Genomic DNA, 25,860 nt, shown 5'->3' with positions numbered 1-25,860 from the left:
GTCAATAAAGTAACCATTATAGCCCTAGGGAGATAAAGGGTATATTATTGACCGCTCACAGGTCAATAAAGTACCCTTTATCTCCCTAGGGCAATACTGGTTACTTTATTGACCAGCTGGGTTATATGGGAGAACTTAGCATGCACCGGTACAGGTTGCATAGAGTAACCATAATACGCCTTTGTTGTATAAAGCAAAGTATGGAACAAGGGAGGTAACCTCGTTTATGACCTCGCACAGTATTCAAAAACTCGTCTTCGCACTCGCTTCGCTCGTGCTACGACTCGTTTTTCAATATTGTGCTCGGTACATAAACTCGGACGTACCTCCCTTGTTGCATAATGTACTATTAATCCCTTATATTTAAAACAAAATCAGCTACAACTTGCAGCAAACTCCTTTAATTACTAAAAAACAGTTTTTAAACATGAGGTTTTTGCCGAAAACGTGATTTTGTAAATTGCTTCTTATTTTGATAAGATAAACTATTACGGGTTCAGATTTCAAGGAAAATTAGAGGGGGACAATCGAAGTATTCTTCTTATATACAATAATTAAGCTATAAATTGATTTTAATAAAAAAGTAACATGAACTTTTATTCGTTTAATAGCCGCCGCTAGCTCGAATTGGTGACACTTTCTGGACTACTGACACATCGATATAATGTCCGCTGAAGTTTTTGTGTTTGCAACGTGCATAGATGGTGCACTGGTTGCTCAAAAGTGAAATTTTCTGTAATTTTTATATTTAAAGCTTTGTAAATATTTAATGTTTAAACTAAGCTTTTTGCTATTTCTACCATAATCTTCTCCGCATTTTTTCTATTAGTTACATTGATAAGTTATTCACAATTAATTATAAATATACTAAAAATAACATTTGTGAGGGACCGGTACACCATCTATAAAGGTTTTAAATATTTTCCAAAATTTTTGTGCGCTGATTTCTATAAAAAAATTTCATTTCAAGACAGACAACACAATTTTTTCGATACAGTGTAATGTACATTTACTTTTAGGATTAAATTATGTTTATATTAATAGTACATATTTTTTATGAAAATAAAAATTGTAAATTTGTGTACAATGAGAGAATCTATGCTTTTGCTGCATGCAAGCAGCCTCTTGTCATAACCTTTTATGGCAATTTTTATTTACGCTACATTACTTTGTAACCAATTATAAATAGACTCGTGATTCTGTTCCAACCATCTTATGTTGGCTTCCGCTTGTTCCACTGCCTGTTGTACAGCTCTTGTTGCACTTACAAGTTGTTCCCCATGTTCCTTTGCAAAATCTAACAGCTGTATAAAATAAAAGATATACATAATTATAAAGTAACCTTATTTTTTGTTATAAAAGACAATTACTTACATCCTTTAATTCGTATTTAGTGTTTATCCTTTTTGTAGAAGCTTTTACAATGGTACTGATGGTCATAATAGATGTTCCAATGCTAAACAAACAAATTAATTATTAAAATTGCGTCATGACATTTTAAAAATTTATTTTAAAATTGTATCGAATCTCAGTTGACACAATCTAGATTAAAGTTATAAAAACATCATGTTTCAAAACCGTTTCTAAGTGATCTTTTAACTCTACCTTCAATAAGAAATATCTTCTGGGTTTTTTGAAAACATAGTATACAAAAAATGCAATGAAAATTTGTTTTTAGAAAACTATATATTTACTGCTGTTTTTCAATCTGATGATATTAGAAAAAGTTCGGTAATCGTAAGTGAAGATATAAAATACGATTCTTCTCTGGCACTTTTAGCAATGCATTTAATTAACTAAACATTAGATAAAATTGAACAATATCCATGCTATCAACATCTTGCTTCAAAGAGTCCTTGTTAGTAGGTCGGACTAAGAAGCCCATGCATGGTTTCGTTGATTGAGCCATAGCAATTGAGGCCCGACTCTCTATGACCCAATCCATGATAACAAGTAGAAAAAGTGCAGCACCACACGAATCAGTCTTAAAATGTCTGGTTCTGAGGTTCATTGTATGCAGATTAACTTGCATCACTGAAAAGGCGTTTCGCCGATATTAGCCAGGAACTTAAGAAAGATGCAGACAACTATAGCCTTTATTCAAGAACCTTGGGTTCACAAGGATAAGTCTACATGACTAAATAGCTGTGGGGAGCTAGTTAGTTTACCACTTTAATTGGTTCCAAAGGCTTGCCTGATCTATAAAGGTCTAGACGCTTTCCCGTTACTGCAATCAAGTACTTGGAACTTAGCTGTATGGTTAAATATAAGTACTTGGAAAAGAATGGAAATAAGAGGGAAATTGTAGATATTGTGAAAATAGGCGTCCGCCTATGTTCCGGAAGCGGGGAGGTGAACCCGCACTGTTAACAGAATGGAAGTGTTGAACATTAGGATCTTTTCTAAATCTGTATGGGATGGTGTAAGAAACTGGAGGATTTTTTTTTTTTGAACCACAGACTTATTACATTCAAAATGGAATCGAAATCTGTATGTAATGTTCTGTACTGCTTTTTGGGCGTGTAAAATAGCGTTAACCCTTGTGTTCATACCCGGGTACCCACGACTACACATTTTTTCATTTTACTCACGTAAATATTAAAATTTCGTCTCGGCGCTTCAGATCTACGTTATTTATGATAAATAAAAGCAATTTCTTAAAAAAAATTTCTTTTTATAAATAAATAAAAAATTAGTTTAAACTATAGGTATACAGTGTCAGCACTCTGGGTGGCTGAGACAAATTGTTTAAAAATTCATTAGATTCACTTGAAATTTGTTACTCGGGGGTTTTCGGGGTCGCTGATTACGAATATAAAGTCAGATTTTGAAAATTCAAAAGGCGGATCTAATATGGCGGACGACATTTTTAAAATGTCATTAGATTTACTTGAAATTTGTTACTCGGGGGTTTTTGGGGTCGCTGATTACGAATATGATGTCAGTTTTTGAAAATTAAAAATGTCGGATCCAATATGGCGTTTACTAATATGACATTTTGAATTTTTAAAAACTTACATCATATTCGTAATCAGTGACCCCAAAAACCCCCGAATAGCAAATTTCAAGTTAATCTAATGACATTTTAAAAATGGCGTCCGCCATATTGGATCCACCATTTTGAATTTTCAAAATCTGACTTTATATTCGTAACCAGCGACCCCGAAAACCCCCGAGTAACAAATTTCAAGTGAATCTAATGAATTTTTAAACAATTTGTCTCAGCCACCCAGAGTGCTGACACTGTATACCTATAGTTTAAACTAATTTTTTATTTATTTATAAAAAGAAATTTTTATTGAAGAAATTGCTTATATTTAACATAAATATTGAAGATCTGGAGCGTTGAGACAAAATACCCCTGGTTTTGCTAGTTAGATTATTTTTTATAAATGTTTTGCTATAGTGGGTACCCGGGTACCTCGGGTGTGAGACAACGTAGAATTTATTGGGTATGGACACAAGGGTTAAGCTCATCGTGGAAACTGGGACCTTACATGGTCAATCAGCTTTATTAGATGATTTTAAAACCCAGACTTCTAAACGCAATGGTTATCAGGTGGTCTTGGCCTCAACTCATAAGTATAAAAGAGAAACTAGACCAACTCCAAGCAATAGTTTTCAGAGATATTACAGGGACTAAAAGGACCACGACAACAGTTGCGTTGAGCTTCATACTGTTGGAAAAACCTCTGCATATTGCTGCGATGAAAAAGGCGGCTCTCACTTTGAGCAGGTTAACTAGACACACTCCCCTATTATTAATATATTCAAAAATATTTTTGATTTACTTACTATTCACGAATGCGAGTCCATTTATTCCTAAAGTAATTGAAAACAAGTGGTTGTCCAACTATGTTATTAGCAACTGAAGCAAATACTCGAGTGACATCTTGCTTCCTTATTCCTGAATTCTCAGTCAATGCCCAATCAAGATATCTGCTTAATAACCAAGTTTCCCCTGAACATCCAAGTGCAACAAGAAGAATATCCCTTTCTGTTCCTACATTAGTAGTTAAATAACGTTGCCAAGCAAAATCCCACTCTGCTTGACCACCAACGCGAATAGCTGTGCAATATACAACACTCTTCAAATTTGGTGCAATCCTATAAAAATAATAGATATATGATTATAAAATATTCATTTAAGGGTTAATCCATTATATTTTATCCTAAGTCATTCTGGGCTATTTTTAAAAAATCTTATACTTTGTAATGATTTTTAACATCCGATAAATTCATTTTTGACGGATATTTTATCAAATTAAATGTATTGCCTTTAAAAATTTAAGTTTTAAGTTGAGTTGTACGGAGAAAAGGATGGATTGACAACTGTGAAGATTCAATAAAGAAGCATGGACATAATTGAGGTGGTAAAAGTAAAAAGTTATTTTTAATGAATTTTAATAGAAATAACAGGAATTTAAAAATTCAGTTTTTTCTATTAGAGGTTTTAGATTCTCCACTTTGGGTAGAATATTATTAATAAAAATAGTTTTTTACGGATTTTCTTCATCTGGATTTGGCGAATGTCGCCAATTAATAAATTGTTTTACAGCGTTCCGCACGCAATCTTCATGTCCAAAAGTACAAGCCCAGTTGAGAACATCTAAACGAGTGAAAACCGTTAATTGTGAATCTTCATAAGAATCCTTAAAACCAATTTTGTTATAAATGTTATCCAACAGTTTTGAAGCATATACCTAAAGGAAAAACAGCATAAGAATAATTAATAAATAATATATTCGAAAGAGTATGTTGAGCAAATAATAATTATAACATAGAGACGTGAAAATTAATAGTTTAATTATTAAGAAGATAATAACTTTGCAAATGTATTGAAACTTATAACGTACCCTAAATTTATCGTAGCCTTGGTATTTAATAAGCATACTGTTTAAGTAGCTCATTGCAGTTAAAGCCGATTTCCAAGGAAGATATTCTGTTTCACGTACTAAATAATTTGTCAAGTCTAAGGCTGTAGAATAGTTTAATTTTCCAGACCTTGCCAAGTTTAAAGAGTCGTCGATTAATTGAGCTCTATTTATTGTAGAGATGTCTTTAAAATTGCCCTCAATTAATTGCTTAGTAAGTTTCTGCCAGTTTTCCTTATCATAATTTACACGATAATATCCTAAAAAATATTCTTAAATAATAAATAATGAAATTTTCATTATTTTTGTGGCAAATAAATTAATTAACTTTTAAAGTACCCCCTAAATACAAATCGTAGTAGCCTTAACAAATTAATTAGTAGTTTTCTACTACTAATTAGTAGTTTTTTAAATTCAATATTAGAATGTATACGTCAATTTATTAAAAATTTTGTATTCATTTGCTCATTTGTGATTTATATAAAAACAATTATTAATCAACTTATTACTCGTACTTAATGTTCGTTTTTAATATATGTTCATGAAATATAAAAAAAATTTCAAACTTCATACCTAATAATATCAATTTATGAATGGAGTGTAAAGGTTCACTTGAGATAAAGAATGGAAAATGTACCTGTTTCTTGAACATTGAATAAAACCCATTCAGTAGATCTAGCATCTAGGTCAGGAATAGTTAACGACTTTTCAGCTCTCATCCAATGTGATGGTTGGGTATTATTGAAATTTAATTTACTTTCGGACGTAAATGTAATTGGAATCCACCATCTTGGCATTGGATCCATTAATATAGGTAATGTACTATTTTGTAATAAGAACCTTTCCTGAAATAAGAAAAGTTCACTTTATTAAATAATTATAAATTTTTCAATCTTATCTAAATTAATAATTACTTTAATATTCATTTATGTATACAGAATTTTATAATTTCCTCAAAAATAATTTCTAAAATTACCTGAATAATATAAGCTCCACCACTTTTATAATCACGGGTAACAGTAACCACTGGAAACCCAGTCTGTAGTGTCCAAGTATCCATTATTTCCTTTACTGTTACATCTGGCTGAAGAACTTTATCTTTATGTGCTTGTTTTGTTAAAGCTGCCCATAGATCATTTTGCTCTGCACTTTTGTAAGCTCTATATATGAATATTGCCAATTAATATTATGAAATAGTATCTATGTTATAATGAATTCTTTCCTACTACTTATTTTCTATTATCCAATCATAAAAGTTAAACGCATAATCTTTAACAAAATCCGTATTCTCAATTAGCAAACTCTTACTGCTAATTTCTTTCCTAAAGGAAGGCAGAAATTCACGTGAGTCTACTCAGAATTAAAAAGTTTAAAGAATATTTTCATATTTAAGTTAAAAAATTAAAAGGGAGCATTGAAGTCATTTGACTTACTATTATAAAACCATTACACAGGCCAACAAAATAACAAAAATTTAGATCGGGGTCAAAAGATAAAAAATCGAGTTTTTAGCCAAGTTTGAATACCTTTGGCGATGAAACGGAAAATCCTAAGAGCTTCTGCTAGGGCACAAATTAAAATTTAATCTCTCAGCTGTAATTTTCAAAACTTTTATCCCCGCACGTCATTATTTGACAAATAAATTTGTTAATAGCTTAATTTATACGTCAAGAAATGACAATCAATGACCTTGATATCAACGTGCAAGAATAATAATTTTACAGATTGTAATCGAGAAATTAAGCTTTAATTTTAGCCCTAGTAGAAGTTTTTGAAATCTAGCAGGTTCCAAAATTTTGACAAAGCATTTTTTGTGATTTAAAAAATGTCTACCAATAATCTTAAGGTCAATGTTCCGGGATAGAAATTTTAGAGATCATAGTCAAGAGAATAAGCTATAACCCTTTCACACCCACACAAAACTGGATTGTTAAAAAAGAAGTAATTTGTGCTCCTTATTTTCCTTGACTTGGAAAGAATGATTTTTTCCGCCTATATAGTTTTATTTATCATTTTAATTTAATATCTTTATTAACAAAACCTTTCATTAAGATAGTTGTAAATTCCTTGTTTAAAAACTTCATTAGTGAGGAAGTGATCCATCATTCGTATTATTGAAGCACCTTTGTCGTAGGATATTTTATCAAAAATTTCGTTAATTTCATCTGGATGTCCCACTTCCACTGAAATAGGATGAGAACTGGTCAAAGCATCTAATCCAAAAACGTTCTGCAACTCATGAACCACAAATTGCTCCAAAACCATCCACTCGGGCTCTACCTGCAATGATAAATGCGTATAAGTTTTTTGTACTCATTATTTCTAAACATTAAATATAAATTAAATTAATTATGTTTGAAAGATGTTATATTTTTTTGGATTGTTCTAATATACACTTAAATCTTGATATAACGAGAAGTGAGGGATCCGAAAATCTCGATATTACGACTGTGAGAGGGGGCCCCACTCTTAAACAATTTATTTGTGTGAATGTAAGTAACTGTAATTAATGTCGTGTGCAAAAAAAACGATGCTTAAATATATTCAAATAGTGGGGATAAACGAGGAGAAATATTTCTCGTTGTAGCGAGAGTTGACAGTTCGTTGTATCAAGCGCTCGTTGTATCAAGATTCAAGTGTAGTATTTTTACTAAATTGAGATATACATATTCTTAACATCTCATTTAAAAACTAAAGAGCTAACCTACACTTTTGTAAAGGGTTTTGAATTAGTAAAAAATTTTAAATTTTGGCAATATTATAAATAAACAATTTTTCAAAGTTTGTTTTCATTGCTGCGAGTAAGACACTCCCAAAATCCACTAAAAAAATAACGCAAACTGGTGACCATCATTAAATGATGGTCAGTAGTTTTTGAGAAATTTTCTCAAAAACTACTGCAACGATTTTGCACAAAATTGGTAGGCTTCTTTAGTATATAAAATCCTAGTCCTTAATAGAAGGATTTTTTTAATCCAAATATCTCTTTTCTGCAGAAAAACTATAGTTTTTTAAAGTGAAAATCGATACGTTGAGTTGATTTTTTTGTAAATCCTTCGATTAAAGATTAGATTGTCTTCTACTTCAACTAAATTTGTTTGAATTTTGTGTTTCTGATGAACTAGCTCCATGTAATCGTGGTCACCGCAAATCATATTTTCTTATGAAAACCTTTACAAAATCGTGCATCACACCTGTATTTTTGAATATTTTTTATAATTTTATATGGGAATTTTTAGTTTGAGTTGTGTTATATTAGAGAATAATTTGTATCATTTAAGAATGTTGGTGGTTTTTCTTTAAAAAATCATTAATCATGAAATATTTATGATCAACTTGCAGAAAACTTTCCTATGTTCAATGAACACCCTGTGGGCATAAAAACGTCTTTGTTCTAAAAACGTTTCCGTGTCCGGATCTAACGTTTTGTTAGATCAAATTTATAAATTAAATAATAATAGTGAGTGAAAAATAATTATAATTATTATTATGAATTATTATTATTATTATTCTTACGGCATTTATTCCGATGTATTCAACGTAACTAGCGAAACCCTCATTTAACCAGAGATCTGACCACCAACTTGGAGTAACCAAATTACCAAACCACTGATGAGCTAATTCATGAGCCACTACAGCAGCAACTCTTTGTTGATTACTACTAGTAGATACACCCTCTTGAAAAAGCATTGCGGTTTCTCTAAATTACCAATTACTTTGTTGATTTCAAAAACTTTTTAACACAAATAGACATAATTAAAAAACCTTATTTACTAAATTAATATTAATAGTTTTCGATTAACTCTGAAATTTTTTGGTTATTTTTGCTTGAGCGATAACTATAGACCGCATATAACATAGAAATTTAAGAGATCAACGAACTCTTGAAACAAATTTAAATTTTCAAACTATTACAGATATATAAAATATACAGAAACATTTTTACCTATAAGTTATTAAACCCCAATTTTCCATAGCACCGGCAGAAAAATCTGGCAATGCTACCATGTCCATTTTTGGAAGAGGAAACTTAATTTGAAAATAATCTTCGTAGTGACTTAAAATTTTTGGTCCTATTTTTAAACTGTAAAGTGATTGATTAATTGCTTCACTTCTTGCCCACACACCAAATTTGTCTTCTTCTGATTTCAGAACTTTAAAATCTGAGACAATGAATGCTACCAAATAAGTTGACATAGGAACTGAAGTTTCATAATGGTCCCATTCATAAGTAGGAAAATCAGATCTAAAAAATAAGGAATTAAAATTAGAATTTCATTACTTATCCTTTATGAAAGTATTTTTTGAAAATAAAAAGGAAAAAAAGAGATATTACTTTTTTCAAGTTTACAGTTACTTAATAGTTATCCAAAAAGTAGAAGTCACACAATTACTTCCAGTAGTATAATCTTATTTAAAATTGTACAATTGTTTTTAAAATGATTTCTTAAAATAAATAATTAAAGCAAATTATTTTCTTAATGTAAAATGTTATAGAAATTTTCATGAAATGAAACTGTTGTTAGTTAAATTATTTTCAGTTATTTTACTGATTTGAATTTGCCCGAATCTTACACTGTAACTGGTTCTCCTTTTAGCGGCATATTCGAAATAGAAGTCATATTCTTTGGTCTTGCAATGCTAATTTGAAACTTTGCTTTGAGGGCTGGTTCATCAAAGCAGGGAAAAGCGCGACGTGCATCGGTTGGTTGGAACTGCGTCGTCGCTATCCATCTATAATGGAAAATTGTTAAACGATTACTTAGAAACCAAACAACATCTAATTAAATAACTAGCGTAAACCTAGGGAAGACGGGAATGTAATGGATTATTTTCCCGATTTGGTTCCAACACCCTTAAGGTATTAAGATCACAAAATGTGAATAGGATAGGTATTATTAAACTTTTTGTTATTTATTATTAAATCCGAATTTAAACTGTGTGAGGTACTGTAACCTGTTCATTTAAACGTTAAGAAACTATTTCATGTTATTTATTTATAGATACTAAATTTAATCATTATTGATAAATTTAAATAATTTTTTACACTTTTTCATTAAATTGTTTGTATGTTTTTTAATCTTTCTTATTTATTAATAAATGGACATGTTACAGTTCTTCGCACATGTAAAATTCATATATATAAAAAAATAAATTTTTTTTTAAAAATCTCATTTCATTTATAACACAGGCACACAAAAAAATAAAAGTGGTCTGTTTATTGAACCAGACCTACATGTCTTATAGTATTTTTGCCCGCTGAAAACGAATATGAAGTCAAAATTGCTCCATCACCCTCTGTTTCTTTTAAATCGAAAAAACTACCCTTAAATGTACAAATTCAAAGTTTAAAGTAATAAAAAATGTAATAACAGATTGTTTTTTAAAACAGAACAATAAATTTATGTACTTCACTTACAACAACTCAAGAACACCCCAATTTTTTGTTTAAATTAAAGAAAACTACCCATAAGAAAATTAAACTCAGACTTGACAGAAAACAATAAAAAAAAAGATTAACTTTTTAAACGGAAGCATACGTTTCTGTATTTTCATTTTAACAGCTCAAAAAAGGATCAGAATTGCTTTTCATTTTTCCAATTGCCCTCCAATTATTTTTATTTACAAAAAAAGTACCCTTAAAAGGATGAACCCAGAGTTTACTAGAAAAAATGAAATATATTAAATTTTTAAACAGAATCATACGTTTCTGTATTTCTATTCTCACAACTAGAAAGCAGAGACATAATTGAATCATCACCCTTAAATTTTTTTTAAATCCAAAAATCTACCCTAATATGGATAATAATCTCAGACTTTAAAGGAAAAAAATTTTAAATGAGTTTTTTAAAACAACCATTAAAAAACTATATATTTCTTTATCTTATTCTCAAACGAGCGGTGTAGTGAATTTCTTTTTCTTTGATCTGTATTTGTTCCCCTCTTTTAAATTAAAGTGAAGTTAAAAAAAATAATTTTTTACTTTTGTATGAAAAATCTGAATGTCACCACTTTAAGGGTAGTTTTTTCAAATTTTAACAAAAACTAATGGTGATGTTTTAATTCTGACGCTGATTTTGTGTTTTTAAGATAAAAATACAGAAATGTATTCTTCCTTTAAAAAACTAATCGTTTTTCTCATTTTTTTCCTGTTAAGGTATGTTTTTTTTTAATTTTAACAAAAACAAGGCGTGATATTTTAATTCTGACCTTGTTTTTAAGTTGTTGAAAAAGAAATATATAAATTTATTGTTCTGCTTAAAAAATCTATTATCTCATTTTTTTTACTTTAAATTTTGTATTTGCACATTTAAGTGTAGTTCTTTCGATTCAAAAAAAAGAGGTTGATATTTTTATTCTGACATTGTTTCTGAGTGGTTGAAAGAGAAGCACATAACTTTATTCTTCTGTTTTAAAAAACAATCTGTTATTACATTTTTTATTACTTTAAACTTTAAATTTGTATATTTAAGGGTAGTTTTTTACATTTAAGAAAAACAGAGAGTATAATGGACAATTCTGACATTGTTTTTGAGTTGTAAGAAAAGTGCATAAATTTATTGTTCTCTATTGCAACATAATCTGTTATTTAATTTTGTTTACTTTAAACTTTGAATTTGTACATTTAAGGATAGTTTTTTCAATTAAAAAAAACACAAGGTAATGGAGCAATTCTGACTTCATATTCGTTTTCAGCGGGCAAAAATACTGTAAGACATGTAAGTCTGGTTCAATAAACAGACCACTTTTATTTTTTTTGTGACCACTGTCCATCAAATCACAACCAAAAATGATCACGTTTCTAAATTAATATGTATTTCTTATAGATTTTCAAATCTTTTTTATAAGTTTATGATAACATTTAATTAAAAGTAAAGTAAAACCTTGTTTGATTGTCTACTTTGTAAGAACTTCTGTAAAATCCTTGAAGAAAATCATTGAGATATCCTTTGAATTTAAAGTACACTATATATTGATTGCCAGGTTTTAAATACTCCAATGTGTGTATTATAAAAAATTGTCGGACAGTGTCGTTCTGTTGTCTATCGATTTTCAATAATTTCGAATTACTTGTTTGAGGATATTCACCGACACTTGTGGCTTTCTCATCAATTTTAAGATCAACTGCATGTAGTGTTATATTTTTTGTCTTTTCTGTAACATTGACTACTATTTTTACCTGAAATAACATAAATAATTATGTATAAATTATAACTCAATTTATTATTTGGCGATATTTTAATCAAATAATTGATTTTGTCAAAATCCTACTTATTTTTGTACAAGATTGTTTATTGTGAATCTAATATTTTTCCATTAAACGCTTTAAGACCCAGCAGTTTCGATCGTAACCACTTTCCGTGAATGTAAGCTCATAGAAATGATTACTCAAAGGTTTTCAAAGTTGCTGATTATGAATTAATCTGATGTTAGTTCTCAAATTATAAAATGGCAGATTCAAGTTGTCGGACAACTATTTTAAAAATTAACTCAATTTGCTTTTTCTGTTAAAATTCTTACAAACCTGAGTTTTTTTGTTATTTCTATTTAAAAACAAAGAGTTTATTTAGTAAAATTATGTGAATAACAACTAGAATAAAATGTTCTATTTTGTTATTACCATTTTTGTTTTCATGACACCTATAAACTTATTATATTTTGTATTTACAAATTTTCAGTGAGGAAGTAAAAAGGAAGCAACAATTTTTAGATGAAATTCATCTCATTTAAAACTAGAGAAAATAATTACCTCGCCATTAAAAGTGAAGTTACCCTCCCAAATGAAGGGAGTTAATCTCAGCTCGTAGAAATCAGGTAGAACAGATCTAGGTAGTCTGACATCTATTTTATTTTTATTTGCTAAGGCTTTTATTGCTTGAAGATTTGAGTTGCCGAAGAAATCTTCATATGATCTGATTTTTTTTCCCTCTAGACAAGGAGTAAAGTGAAAAACTATAAGTCCCGTTGTAACTATGCCTAAGAGAAAAGCTGATCCTAATAAAAAGCCTCCACATCTTGAAACTGTACAACCTCTTTTTCGACCGAACGTCGTATGAGTGTCCATCATTGCGAGGATCTCTCGAGACTGAGTCATATCATGTGTAGACCTGCAAAAAAATAACATTGTTTTATTTATCAGCAAAAATGTGTATGTATAACTATTTACATAGTAACTAAGTTTTTTAGGATTTTGTAACCAAGAGCACAAATCTTTATATGAAGACTCGGGCGTCCATGCGTAGTTCCTAACGGCCCCATAGAGGCCGTTACGTTACGTCATAGCAAACGTTACTATGGTAATTTTTACCATAGCAACTGTTTCCATATCAACCGTTGCTGTGATAATGGTTACTATAGCAACTGTTTCGGAGCGCATGAAAAGGCCCTGTTAGAATTTTTATTTCATAGAATATTATTCTCTAGAATATCATTTCAGCTGAATATATAATTGTTAGAATTTAAAGAAAATAATATTATTTGTTTTAGTCAAACAATTAATTAACTTGATCGTTTGTCTTAGGGGACATACATTTATTTAAAATCATTTTAATTTTCATTTAGTTTTTAAAGTTAAATTAATGAAAATTAAATAAAAATTGCAACTTCAATTCTAATACAAAAAGAATAGATTTACAAATTAGGTAAGGAAAGACATTTTAATGTTATTTAATTCGGAGAGAAGAAAAAAGCAATATAGTTACCTGAAGAGAATCAATTTTATGTCATTTTTATTGAATAGAGAGAGAGATGGAAATGCGTTAGATTTTCAACGTTATATATAGAGACCAATTTATTTTATTTGTCTAAAATAGAGGAAGATAAAAAGACATTTTAACTAAATGTTATTAAAAAGAGATAGAAAGAAAATCGAATGGCCTGATCCTTAATACGGGTATCTGGGCTATAAAATTTTACAAGGGATCTATTGTTCGAAAGGTTCGTTCTATTAGTAATAAAGCAGTGGGTAGTCTATTGTGCCTTAATTTATTTTTATTTTATGCGTTTGTGATTTTATCATTCAAAACAATATTAATTAATGTATGACGCGTCCAGTACGGCAGAAATCAACCTTTACAAAACTATTAGTAATAAAACTTGACAACAGTTTTTTATTGCTGTTGCTATTTTTTGATTTAATATCAATTGTAATGTTATTCTACTTTTTGGTTAATTGATGAATTTTAGTTTGGACCAGTAGTGAAGTTTTTGAGGTTTATTGTCTAGAAAAAACTCTTATGATGAGAATCCAGTTTGGATTTTTAATTTATGTAAATCAAGTTAGTCGAAAACTGTCCCCCGAATAAATGGTACCTTTTACACGAAGATAAGAAGGTGTTAATCTTTATATTTCAATGGAAATTCCTGACGAAAACATTAATCCTGAACTGCACAAAATTTTAATGCAAAATAATATTTATCGCAGCATTGAATATTTCAGGATATCATAAAAACATCCTGTGGATATATCCTGGAGATTATTCTAGAAAGAGTTGGTTTGGATATCAAAGGGACGTCGAAGAATTTTTATAGGATATCCTCAAGGATATTCACTTAAAAAATAGTTTAATTCTCTAGATTTATTGTGAGGATATTCTAAAGAATATGCATTTGTTTAGGAATCCTTTTGTTGTGAGACAATTAAAAAATATTATTTTCTTTCTTTATTTTATTTTTACATTTATATGCAGTCCTTAGATATTTAAAATAACCGAAAAATCAGTAAATTCTTACATGTAACTGAAAAATGTGTAGTATCATTTAAATGTTATTTAATGAGTTGCTTACATATAATTATCCCAGTGAGCAAAGAAACCTCCTTGTACCTAAACCGCTCTTTTAACGTTATTAAAACCTCATTGTCAATGACTATCTTTTTTACTTTTTGAATAAGTAAAATATAACTCACAATCAATTATTGTTAAGTGCTTTAAATGTTGATAGGGCAAAGCTTTCGAAATGAGGAATAGTTTGGATTGCTTTTGAAAAAAATCTAAGGAAGGATAAAGGATAATAGGTTTTATTATTTTATATCTTATACAAAATTATTATTTAGATAATGTCAAGAAAATATCTGGTAATAAAGTTTCGGAAGACGATTGGAACTGGAAAATTGTTTATATATATTGAAAATTTGTATTTACTAAGAAATAGGGGTTTAGACCCCTTCCTGCAGAAGGGGTCGAAAATACATATGGAGCTGAAATTGCAGAGGTCTGGATGACGACTCTTGACCTTACGAAGTGTTAGCACAAGGGGAATTTTTATTTTAAAAAATTCCTGTAGAAATCGTATAAGAAATTAACCTAGTGCTAAAATTTCAAGGCTCAGAGAATGTTCTATTCTCTCTTTTTTCGCTATCTGATGTTAACTTTCTCCAAAAAGTTGACCTGAATTAACCTTGACTCCAGGCGACATTCTGGTGTATTATTTTCACTATTTAAGGTAAACTTGACTAAAGATGTTGAACTGAATTTTTGCATTTCTCACTTGAGTTCATTATAAAAAGTTAGGGAATATTACATATTTCAAGAAGAAAAAACCCCTTTTTTGATTTTTAAATCCGTCAACTGTAACTCGAGAAAATTTATTTTTAATTTATCACTAATAAAAAATTCAATTGTTAATAACTTTTACAAAAAATTTTTTTTCACATACACTCAAATCTCGCTATAACGACCTTCTCTATAACGAGCGCTCTCTATAACGAGGGCTCTGTCTCTCGGTATAGCGAGAAAAATTTCCTTCCTATTACCCCCACTATTTATAAATAAATGCACATTCTGTTGATTTACATTTGGTTAAAATCGATTTTATTTATATCATAATGAGCATAAAAAGTCACTTTTTTTTAAATTATATCAATGAGTCGAACATCTTTAAAATTTTAGCTTATATAAATTTTCTGTATGTTGAAGTTCAAATTAAACTAGGTTACGTTTGTAATTTTGACATTACGTAAATTGTAAACACAAAAAAATGAATGACGAATCTTAAAAGTGGGGATTTTTCATTTCTCCTCTTACACTGTTTTTTAAAAGTTTTTAAACAAAAAAGTTGAGAATTCAATATTTTTTAAAATTTTTGGTTTTAAAATAATAGTTTAGTAATTGCTGATCTCTTACTCTTACATTTATTAACAAAATTTTAGATTTTTAAAAGTTTAATATCTCCAGCTAAAAAGGACTAAAAATGATCAATAATAGGTTAAAAGAATAGTTGTTGCTGTTAGGGTGACATAAACATTTTGTTTTGTAAAACAATGTGAATTGTTTAAGGGCGGAACCCCAGTTGTAACGTTAAAAAGAAGTTCCTTTTTAAGAATTTTTTCCTAATAAACCATAAAACTTTTTTAAAAATACTATTTATTACCTAAAAGTACATACATAAGGCTTTAATTTAAAATGAAAAAAAAAATTTTTTATCCAAAACTTTCTGATATATATGAGCCATTGAAGTATATATGGGGCATTCCACGCCAAGTCAGAAATCATTTTGCTTTTGCATTTCAAATTTTTTTAAAACATTATTTTTCTTTTAGTACTTTTCAAAAAGAGCTACACGGAAAGAAAAGGTCTGGAAGAGATATCCATAAAAATATTGTTGAGCAGAATATTGTTGTGTTATCCAATTCAATGGAAGAGACAACTTTCAGAATGGAAGCACATTCCATATTCAATGGATGAGGGAGCCATATTATATTGTTGAATCAAATATGGATGTGATATCCATAGGCATGGTTGGGCTTACAATTCATGCTATGGATTTTCACATATGGCTGTCTCATCCATATAAACTTTGGTTGGGAGATCCATAGTTAGTTCAAAATTTCGATACATGTTGCGCGCAATTCATTATCATGGCATCCATTTAAAAATGGTCGTCTCAATTTGTCCGTCGCGTCGGTTTCCTGTCACGTCTATATAATCACGTTGTGAGTTTATTGTGTATAAATAGTGTTATAATTGTTTATTATTTATTATCGTTATTGTCTATTAGTTTTTATGTAAATTCATTTTCATGAAATATGTGTAGAGTATAGGGTAAGTGTACCAATTGCCGAGGGTGTTCCATTTGTCGATGTTACCATGGTAATAACCAAAAAATATTGTCTAAAATGTCTCATTTGTTTGTTTATATAATATTAATATATTTTTTTTACATTTATAACGCATAAAAAAATTAATATTTATTACTTTCTTTCATTTACAATGTGCTACACTGTTTAAATAAAATTCAAAGTTTGTTTACTCGACAACAGGAACCATCCTCGACAATTGGTACGTTTACCCTATAAGGAATATTATATGCTCAAATATTGTAGTTGCGTGTATAGTGTAGTGGATAGCGTTAGTGTTTAGTATGCGTTAGGTCTAGGGTTCGTGTCTCCCCCCATCGGTTAATAATTTATTTCGTTAATATGCGGTTATTCAATAAGTGGTGTGTATTAATTAACAAAAATGTGTATAAAATATCTCAAGTGACATAGAATTTAATTAATTGAGTGATTCTAATTTTTTTGTTTCCCATTTCCATTACTATGGATCACCCAACCATAGATCTTTTGCTGCTCCAACAATATACAGCCAGCCATAGAATATGGATGCAGCAACCCTAACTATGGATATCCCGTATTTTTCAATATAATATGGCTGTGATATCCATGTATCTGGATGTGTCAACTATTCCTTTTTCTCCGTGTACCTTGATTTTTTTTCAAATTTTTTCATAAAGCGGTTCAGGAGATACAGATTTTTGAAAAATGACGTTTTTTACGTAAATTTTTTTTCAATGCTTATAACTCGGTCAAAAATTGATCAAATTGGACGTTTTATATAATGAAAAGTTTTGTTTTTACACGCAGTTTTTAATAAAAATATTTTTAAAAAATCTTAATATAATTTACGAAAAGATTTGACCAAATCACAATTTTACACAGAAAGAAGGGTAAGTTTGTAGAGACTCAGTCTAAAAACATATTTGCTGTGTAAAATTTGTGTGATTTTGTCAAATGGCAAGTTAAGCATTTGGCCACCACTGCGTATATAAAAATTAAAAATTTCAAAATAAATAGATCCCATCGTTTGCCCACAATCGGACAAGGCTTAAAAATTGTTAATTTAGTGCTAGTTTCTTACAAAAAATTTTGAAAAAAATTGATCGATATATACATTGTTAAAAATAAAATTTTATTTAGAAAATTTTAAAATCTTATCGTAAATTATTTGAAATTTTTTTTAAAATATTTTCATTAAAAACTACATGTGTAAACAAAACTTTTCATTATAAAAACGTCCAATTTGAACAATTTTTGACCGAGTTATAAGAATTTTAAAAAAATTTACGTAAAAAACGTCATTTTTCAAAACTCTGTATCTCCTGAACCGCTTTATGACATTTTTTTTAAAAATCAAGGTAACTCATTTCAAAGAGTACTAAAAGAAAAAAAGTTAAAAAAAATTTGAGATGCAAAAGCAAAATAATTTCCGACTACGGATATTCCAGTCATATCCGGAAATTAGGATATCCCTAGAATATTTTTAGAATGTCTTCAAAATATTACAGAACATCCTTGGGATATCCTACGGATATCTAATGGAAATAACTAAATTATTTCATCATCAAATCATCAAGTATCTCTACGAAATGCATTAGAAGTTGATCCTTCATTTAAATAAAGCAAAACACAAATATTTAACTATATAGAAGGTTGATTACAAGCTCAATAATTGTTATCAAAAGATACTGCGCACAATGATTTAGCAAAATCATTTCGATCAAAAAAATACAAGTTGGAGACGCAAGAAAAATAGATGAATTAATGAACAAATTAAAATGCTTATTTGTATGGATATCCTTAGGATATTCAAACAACTTCTTTTTAGGATATCCTAATAATATATCCATTGAATATCCCTAGGATATCTACGGGTTAATGTACTAGAATTCCCAGTACTGTATGAGGGATGAAATACAAATTTTCCGTTTATTTATATTTATTATGTCATATAAAACTTAAAATCTGACAGTTGACAGCTGTCAAAGTCACTCTCAATTTTACTAAAAAAGTCGATAGCTCAAACCTACCACTTTAATCTCCAGCAGCAAAATAATATCATACATATAGTAATAACTTAAAATTACCGGAAACAACTTTTTACCACGTGCGCATCCGAGTAACAAGTTTCAAGCGAGTCCGATCAATTTTTAAAAAGTTTTGCGTCTATTGGATCCATCATCTTGACGTTTGAAAAATTAATATTAAATTCATGATCAGTAAACCTAAAAATTCCCGATTATTTTTCAAGCGAATGTAAATAGCTTTTCTGTCTTTGACTACTTTTTTGGAAATTTGTCCCCTTGATTTTTGACAGATTGACTTAACTTTTCTCAAAATTGAGAAGTGACAGTAAAAATTTACAATTCTTATAATAATTTAATTTCGAAAGAATAACTTTTACCATAACATTCTGTTTAATAATTTAAATGTAATATTATGCAGTGCTCGAACCAGTGAAAGTATTAAAAAAATACGGACTTTACGAATAAAAAATAAAAAATTACGGACCAATTACTGACAAAAATATAATCAGTCCGAGTCAAATAAGAGAACATTTTACTTACATAAAACAACAAATTAAATTTTTCATAACTATAAAGCATGATCGATTAATAAAGTCATTATCAATTCAATTACTATTTGCAAGAATTTTTTACTGAAATTCTTCTTTAAAGTGATTAATTTTAATAATTTTCGAAAAAGTTCTTTGAAAATTTTCTAATCCATTTGTTTACAATATTTATTATTTCTAAAAATTGACGCTATATTGCTTTTGCCATTCAATTATTATTTACTGAAATTAATTTTTAAATCAATTTTTATTAGAAGATTCTACGAGAATTCAATAATTTAAATACAAAAATAAATAATTAGTTTAATAATTGAATGTTTCTAAAAAAAAAGAATTCTCATGAAGAATTTTACCAAAAAATTTTAAATAATTGAATTCTTTGGAAGAATTTTAATAAAATTTTGAAGAATAATTACATTTTTCTTGAAATTCGATTAAAATTGTATAATTTTTTAAAAAGTTTTTTGACAATTTTCAAATTCATTTGTTTACAATTCGATTTTACAAAATTTTAATTATTCGTAAATTTTTCAATTAAATATATTATATTAGAAAATAAGAACTTCAAATAATGTAAAAAAATCCGTAATTAAACTTCCTCGAAAAAAATTGATTCCATAGAATTGTTAGTTAAAAATATGAAAAATTCAGATTTTCAAAGATTTCAATTTGAAACCTTTTTAAAATTCAATTATTTCTAAAAATTCACTCTCTAATGCTTTTAATATTTAATTATTATCTGAAATTCATTTTAAATTCAATTACTTAAATACAAAAATAAATAATTTATTCAATAATTGAATGTTTCTCGAATTTGAATTCTCATGAAATATTTTATCAACAAATTTTTAAATAAAAACTCTTTCGACGAATTTTAATAAAATTTTTAAGAATACTTAAATTTTTTGAGGAATTCGAATAAAATTGTATTAAAAATAATTGAATTACTACGAAGAAATTTATAGAAAATTTGTAAATAATTGAATTCCTGTGGAATTTTTATTATTTATAAATGTAATTAGATGTTGACGGTTAATTTTATTTAAAATTTTATTGTTTAAAAAGATGAATGAATTTGACAAATTTTTTTTTTTTATTTCTTAACACAATTGAATTTCTGCAAAGAATTTTATTTCTTTTGAAAATAATTGAATTCCACAGAAGAATTTTATTATTTATATGAAAACAATTGATTTCGTGCCAAGAAATTTATTTTATTTAGTGGAAACAATTTAATTGTTTCAAAGAAAATTAGAATAATTTCGAGACATTTCGTTAAAATTGTATCAAAAATAATAGAATTCTTATGATGAATATTGTTATTTTTTGAAAATAATTTAACTTTGCAAACAAAATTTCTTAAAATTCCTAAAAATAATTGAATTTCTAGGAAGAATTTTGTTATTTATCAAGATAGTAATTGAATTCTTTCGAAGAATTGTGTTAAAACTTTTGAAATAATTAAGTATAATTTAAAAATTTTTTTTGACGAATTTTAATAAAATTTTCAGGAATAATTAAATTTTTCAAGGATTTCAATTAAAATTATACTAAAAATAATTGAAATTCTGCAATGAGTTTTATTATTTATCAAAATAATTGAATTTCTAAAAAGAATTTTATTATTTACGAAAATATTTGAATCCCTGTAAAAATTAAATGTATTATTTATGAAAATAATTGAATTATTGTGAAGAAAGTTATAAAAAATTTATAAATAATTCAATTCCTGTAAAATTTTTATTATTTTATAAAAATAATTAAAGGTTTGCGTATAATTTTATTAAATTTTTTAAAAATAATTCAGTTCTTTTGTAAAATTTTATTAAAATACTAGAATATTAAAAAATCATATTGAATTGAGGGAAATTTTTGAAAATAATTCAAATTTTGCTAAGAATTTTATTAAAATTTTTGAAAATAACTGAATTTTGACGAGAATTTAAAAAAATTTTTGAATATAATTGAATTTTTGCGTGGAATTTCATTACTTTTAAAACTGATTGAATTTCTGAAACTATTTATAATTAATCTCTAAAATTCTCCAAATTATATCGCACAATTTACGAACTTTTCGTCTTTTCTCAATAAAATTACGGACTTTACAGACCTTTTTTCAAAAAATGGACTTTTACGGACTTCAAGCAAATTTACGAACTTTTTACGGGATTTGCGAACTTAGTTCGAGCCATATGTATTGTAGTTAAAATATTTTTTTATAAATCAACAGTAAATTGGACCTTAAATTCTGTTTCAAATACATTTGGGTCGTATTTAGGGTCGAGTTTACGGTCATATTTACTGTCATGTGTATACTGTCCTATTTACGCTCATGTTTTATTGTTTACGTTGACGTTTGTGAGTTTGTTCACGTCTCAAACTCTATTGTAATCTATTAAATGATTAGTTTTCCTTGAGTACTTTAAATATTGAAATGGTAATCGATGGAAAAATTGTTGTGATTTTTGCTTGTTATACAATAAAATTAAAGAATTAAAATAGAAATTCAATGCCATAAATATTTCTGTTGAAATTCTTTCCTTTATTATTTGTAAACCAGGTGAAGGCATCATTACAATCACGTTTTGAACTCAGCATGTCAAGGAATCACAATGTCACGAGACTTAACTGGAAAAAATTACCATTGCAAAAGATCTCTTTGGAAATTAATTATTAGATATAATTATTTTTTAATTCTGTAATTAAAAAAATATTTAATATACAATAAATTTTAGGTAAACCTCACAAAATTATATATTTAAACATCCTTTATTGCTTTTTGAAATGAGCACGAAATTATAACGTTGTATTCATTCATTTCATGTAAATATTTGTATTAATTAATGATAACTCAGCATTTAAAATTAAATGAATGTTTATCTTGTATGTGTTTATGATCATAAAGAATGCGGTGTTTTAAAACATTTGAAAATTAAATCTTTAAAAATTATATTCAGTTTTTATCAATAATGGAGATTTTTAAATTTATGTACTTCTCAAAACAAAAGTAAATCAGTAAAACTGATACACAAATGAATTTTGTAAATATTATATGGTTATCATATCTTTTATGATTATCTTTTACTCTAATAATATCAAAATATAAAAATATATGCAAAATATGCAATATTTTTTTAATGGATATTCGAAACTGTGCAATCTCAGTACGCTTTAACTAAAGGTTAAAAATACTTTCAAGAAACATTGATTACCTGAAATCAAATAGCTCGTATAGACTATTTCATAAAAATTTTACTTATATAATTTATCAATAATTTAATTGGCTTATTTTATACACAATTACCTGTTATTAATTAATTATATCTATTTTTCAATTATATAGTTAGAAAATCATTAAAGAAGTGATTTTAATTTAATTAAAATCCAATTATCCTTATTTTGAAATATTAATTAGCAATCAATTTATTTTATGAATTTATTTATATTATCCCTTCAAATTATTACACTTTGTTAATCAATTAGAATTATTTTAGTGAGTCTACCTTCGAGGAATAATGAGCCATTAATTGATAAACAGATGCTACAAATTCTTGAAATATTTGTTTTCACTCAACTCGACGTGGCGCTAAAATTTTTTTGCCGTACAATTATATCAGAATAATTCGTTTTTAACTTAAAACATTATCAAAAACAACTGGAAAGTAAAGTTTGAACTCTGCAAACTGACTTCGTTTTCCACTATTCTTTAAAAGTTATTTAAAATTGAATAAAAATAGTGAATAAAATTAAGTAAACACTGTGTACCGGGAAACTGTTCTCTCTTAGACGGCTACCGCACAACTGTGATGTGGGGCACCTTCTACCTTATACAGCATCGCTCTTTCCAATTTTACTTTGCTTCATATCCTGCCTTCTTCTTTTCTATCTCGTTTTTACCTGCGTTTTGATCAAGCTGTTAACATTGAAATGCTTTCCAACCAAATAATATTTAGTATTTATTGATTTTAAAGTCGACATTATTAGAGGGACGTAAATTGAAATTTCACTATTTCAAGTTGCATATAAACATATTATAACGGACTTAATTTTTTAAATTAGGTATAAATCATAGTAAACATTTTTTATGTCGATACCTCTCTTCAAAAAAATCCACATTGGTTGTTGGTCGTATTAAAAAACCTCTGTTCAGTTGATCCTTTAAAACAACCGAACTGTATTTAAAAGGATTTTTTTTTGAAGGAAGATATCGATGTAGTCCTTATTTCAATACAGTATACTTTATTTAAAAATATTGTACATTATTCTGTCTATAATGGATTAAGGACACGTAAAAAATGGTAAATATAGTTTTTCAATGATTAATTAATAGTCTCATATTTTAAATATTTCTCAACAGAAATACTGTTTGTCCATTAAAAATAATTCATAAAAAAATTTAGGACTCGAGGAATCATTAAATATTAATTAATTTTATAACAAAAAATACGGGTCACTCTTTCTTTTCTATTTTCTGCAATTCTAAGTGCTGACAGAAAGAAAATTTTACCTAAACTACATTTTGTTTATATCTCTTCTGTCTACCTATATAATAAAAAGATTTCGCAGCTAGATTCAGTGTCCTGAAGTTGGCCATAAACTGCTTCATACGCTCTGAAGTTAAATCAAAATTTAAGTCAAATTTGACCTATGTTTTAACCTGTAGGTCAAAAAGAGGTCCCATAAGGGCCTTCCAAAGGGTCGATACCCTAGATCAAAATTTAGGTCAAATTTGACCTATTTATTAACCTACAGGTAAAAAAAGGTTCTATTAATGCCTTCCTAAGACCCTCCAAAGGGTCGATATCCTAGGTCAAAATTTATGTCTAATTGGACCTACTTCTAAATTTGGCCTATATGTCAAAAGAGGCCACATGAAGGCCTTCCAAGGGGTCTATACCCTAGGTCATCATTTAGGTCAAATTTGACATATTTCTTAACCTATAGGTCAACATAGGCCCTATCTAGGCTTTCTAGGCTAACAATTGCGTTACGTCAAAATATAGGTCAAATTTGATATATTTTTCGACCTGTAGGTCAAAAAGAGGAACTATATTTGCCCAACAATTAATCGTTCCCTCAAGTCAAATTAGAACAATTTTTCTACCTGTAGGTTAAAAATATGTCACATTTGACTTAAATTTTGACCTAGGGTAATGACCCTTTGGAGGGTCCTTATAAGGCCTCTTTTTGACTTGTAGGTTGAAAAAAACGTAAAATTCGACTAATATAGATATAGGTAGAAAATTAGCGTTATAAGGTCCCCTAAGTGACGTTACATGTCAAAGAACTTCACGTTTGACCTATGGCCTAAAATAATTGTTCGTTACGATACATCAAAATTAAAGTTAATTTTGACCTATTTTGTGCCCTCGAAGTAAAGTGTCATTTTTGAACAACAGATTTTGATTTACAGATATAATAGGAAGTAAAGTTACTTCAAAATTTGCAGATTAAGAGTATTGTTAAATTACAGAAAAAGTTATTACAAATGTAAAATATATAATCTTTATTTATGGGTATAATAAGTAGTGATGTTAGGTCAAAAAATAGATTAGATTTGTACCTACCTTCAAAGTTATTCAAAGTCTATACTTTATAATAAATATAAGTAACGTAATCTTTATGTTAGGTTTCAGTCAAAAAGAGTTGTCATAAACTAATATCTATTTCTTATTATTAAGAAGAGGGTTGTGGACTTAGGACCTTGCAGGTCAACGCCACTAACGCTTGGGTTATAGTTATGCACAAAAAGACAAGATGTAAGTAAACTAACATAAAATTAAATAAAAAATAGGGGGTTGTCGCGCAGGGGGCGGAACCCCCCTAGTCATTTATGATATAAATAATGGTCGAATACAGATTGTCCTAAAAATAAAACTCGAAAAAAGTATTAATAATTATAGAAAATGAGCAATTCCACGTGCAACGATCAAGTAAAAATTTTAATTCTCTAGGAATGGCTTGAAACTCTGGTAAACTGTTGTTCTATATAAAAGTAATAAAAACCTATCATATTAACTCTTTTAAAAATTGATTATGTAAATTATGGGAACTGCAGTTATGCCGTTTTGAGCGAAATTATTAATTTTGACAAATCTTGATAGATTTTAATTTCCACATATTGAATTTTCATTTTCATTTTCAAAAATCTTTAAAAATAATTTTTTAACACTTCTTTTTCAATATTTACAAAAACTTATACTAAGCTACACACTCACATATTCTCTGGTGGCCCTTTTCCCAGTTCGCCCGCTTTCAGGCTGTTACCGAGCTGTAACTTTGCCTGCGTGTATTTCTAACAAAAGGCATTCTATTGGAAGGCACAGCTCAGGTTGCTTATTTTCAAATTTGTTGTG

General features: G+C 28.2%; 1 protein-coding gene across 2 annotated transcripts in view; it reads right to left on the bottom strand.

Annotated features, from left to right (window-relative positions):
• Positions 1-566: 566 nt before the first annotated feature.
• The window catches only part of LOC122503213 (aminopeptidase N), a 120,362-nt gene continuing 95,068 nt past the window's right edge, over positions 567-25,860 (bottom strand). Inside the window, exons 1-14 of one of the 2 annotated variants that reach the window (XM_043613673.1) lie at positions 23,008-23,326; positions 12,625-12,982; positions 11,759-12,054; positions 9,450-9,608; positions 8,821-9,120; positions 8,391-8,574; positions 6,916-7,154; positions 5,851-6,034; positions 5,512-5,719; positions 4,857-5,134; positions 4,504-4,703; positions 3,796-4,107; positions 1,375-1,456; positions 567-1,304 (exon numbers count right to left, since the gene is read on the bottom strand). In XM_043613673.1, the coding sequence (XP_043469608.1) occupies positions 1,155-1,304; positions 1,375-1,456; positions 3,796-4,107; positions 4,504-4,703; positions 4,857-5,134; positions 5,512-5,719; positions 5,851-6,034; positions 6,916-7,154; positions 8,391-8,574; positions 8,821-9,120; positions 9,450-9,608; positions 11,759-12,054; positions 12,625-12,969 (2,937 nt within the window). In that variant the 5' untranslated portion in view covers positions 12,970-12,982; positions 23,008-23,326 and the 3' untranslated portion in view covers positions 567-1,154. Of the gene's footprint in view, positions 1,305-1,374; positions 1,457-3,795; positions 4,108-4,503; positions 4,704-4,856; positions 5,135-5,511; positions 5,720-5,850; positions 6,035-6,915; positions 7,155-8,390; positions 8,575-8,820; positions 9,121-9,449; positions 9,609-11,758; positions 12,055-12,624; positions 12,983-23,007; positions 23,327-25,860 lie in introns of those variants that run through there. The other variant, XM_043613674.1, reaches the window with a different exon arrangement.

This window comes from Leptopilina heterotoma, unplaced genomic scaffold (genome assembly GCF_015476425.1).
Source record: "Leptopilina heterotoma isolate Lh14 unplaced genomic scaffold, ASM1547642v1 Lhet_247, whole genome shotgun sequence".
Classification (NCBI taxonomy): Eukaryota; Metazoa; Arthropoda; class Insecta; order Hymenoptera; family Figitidae; genus Leptopilina; species Leptopilina heterotoma.
This window is presented reverse-complemented; position numbering and strand designations above follow the sequence as displayed.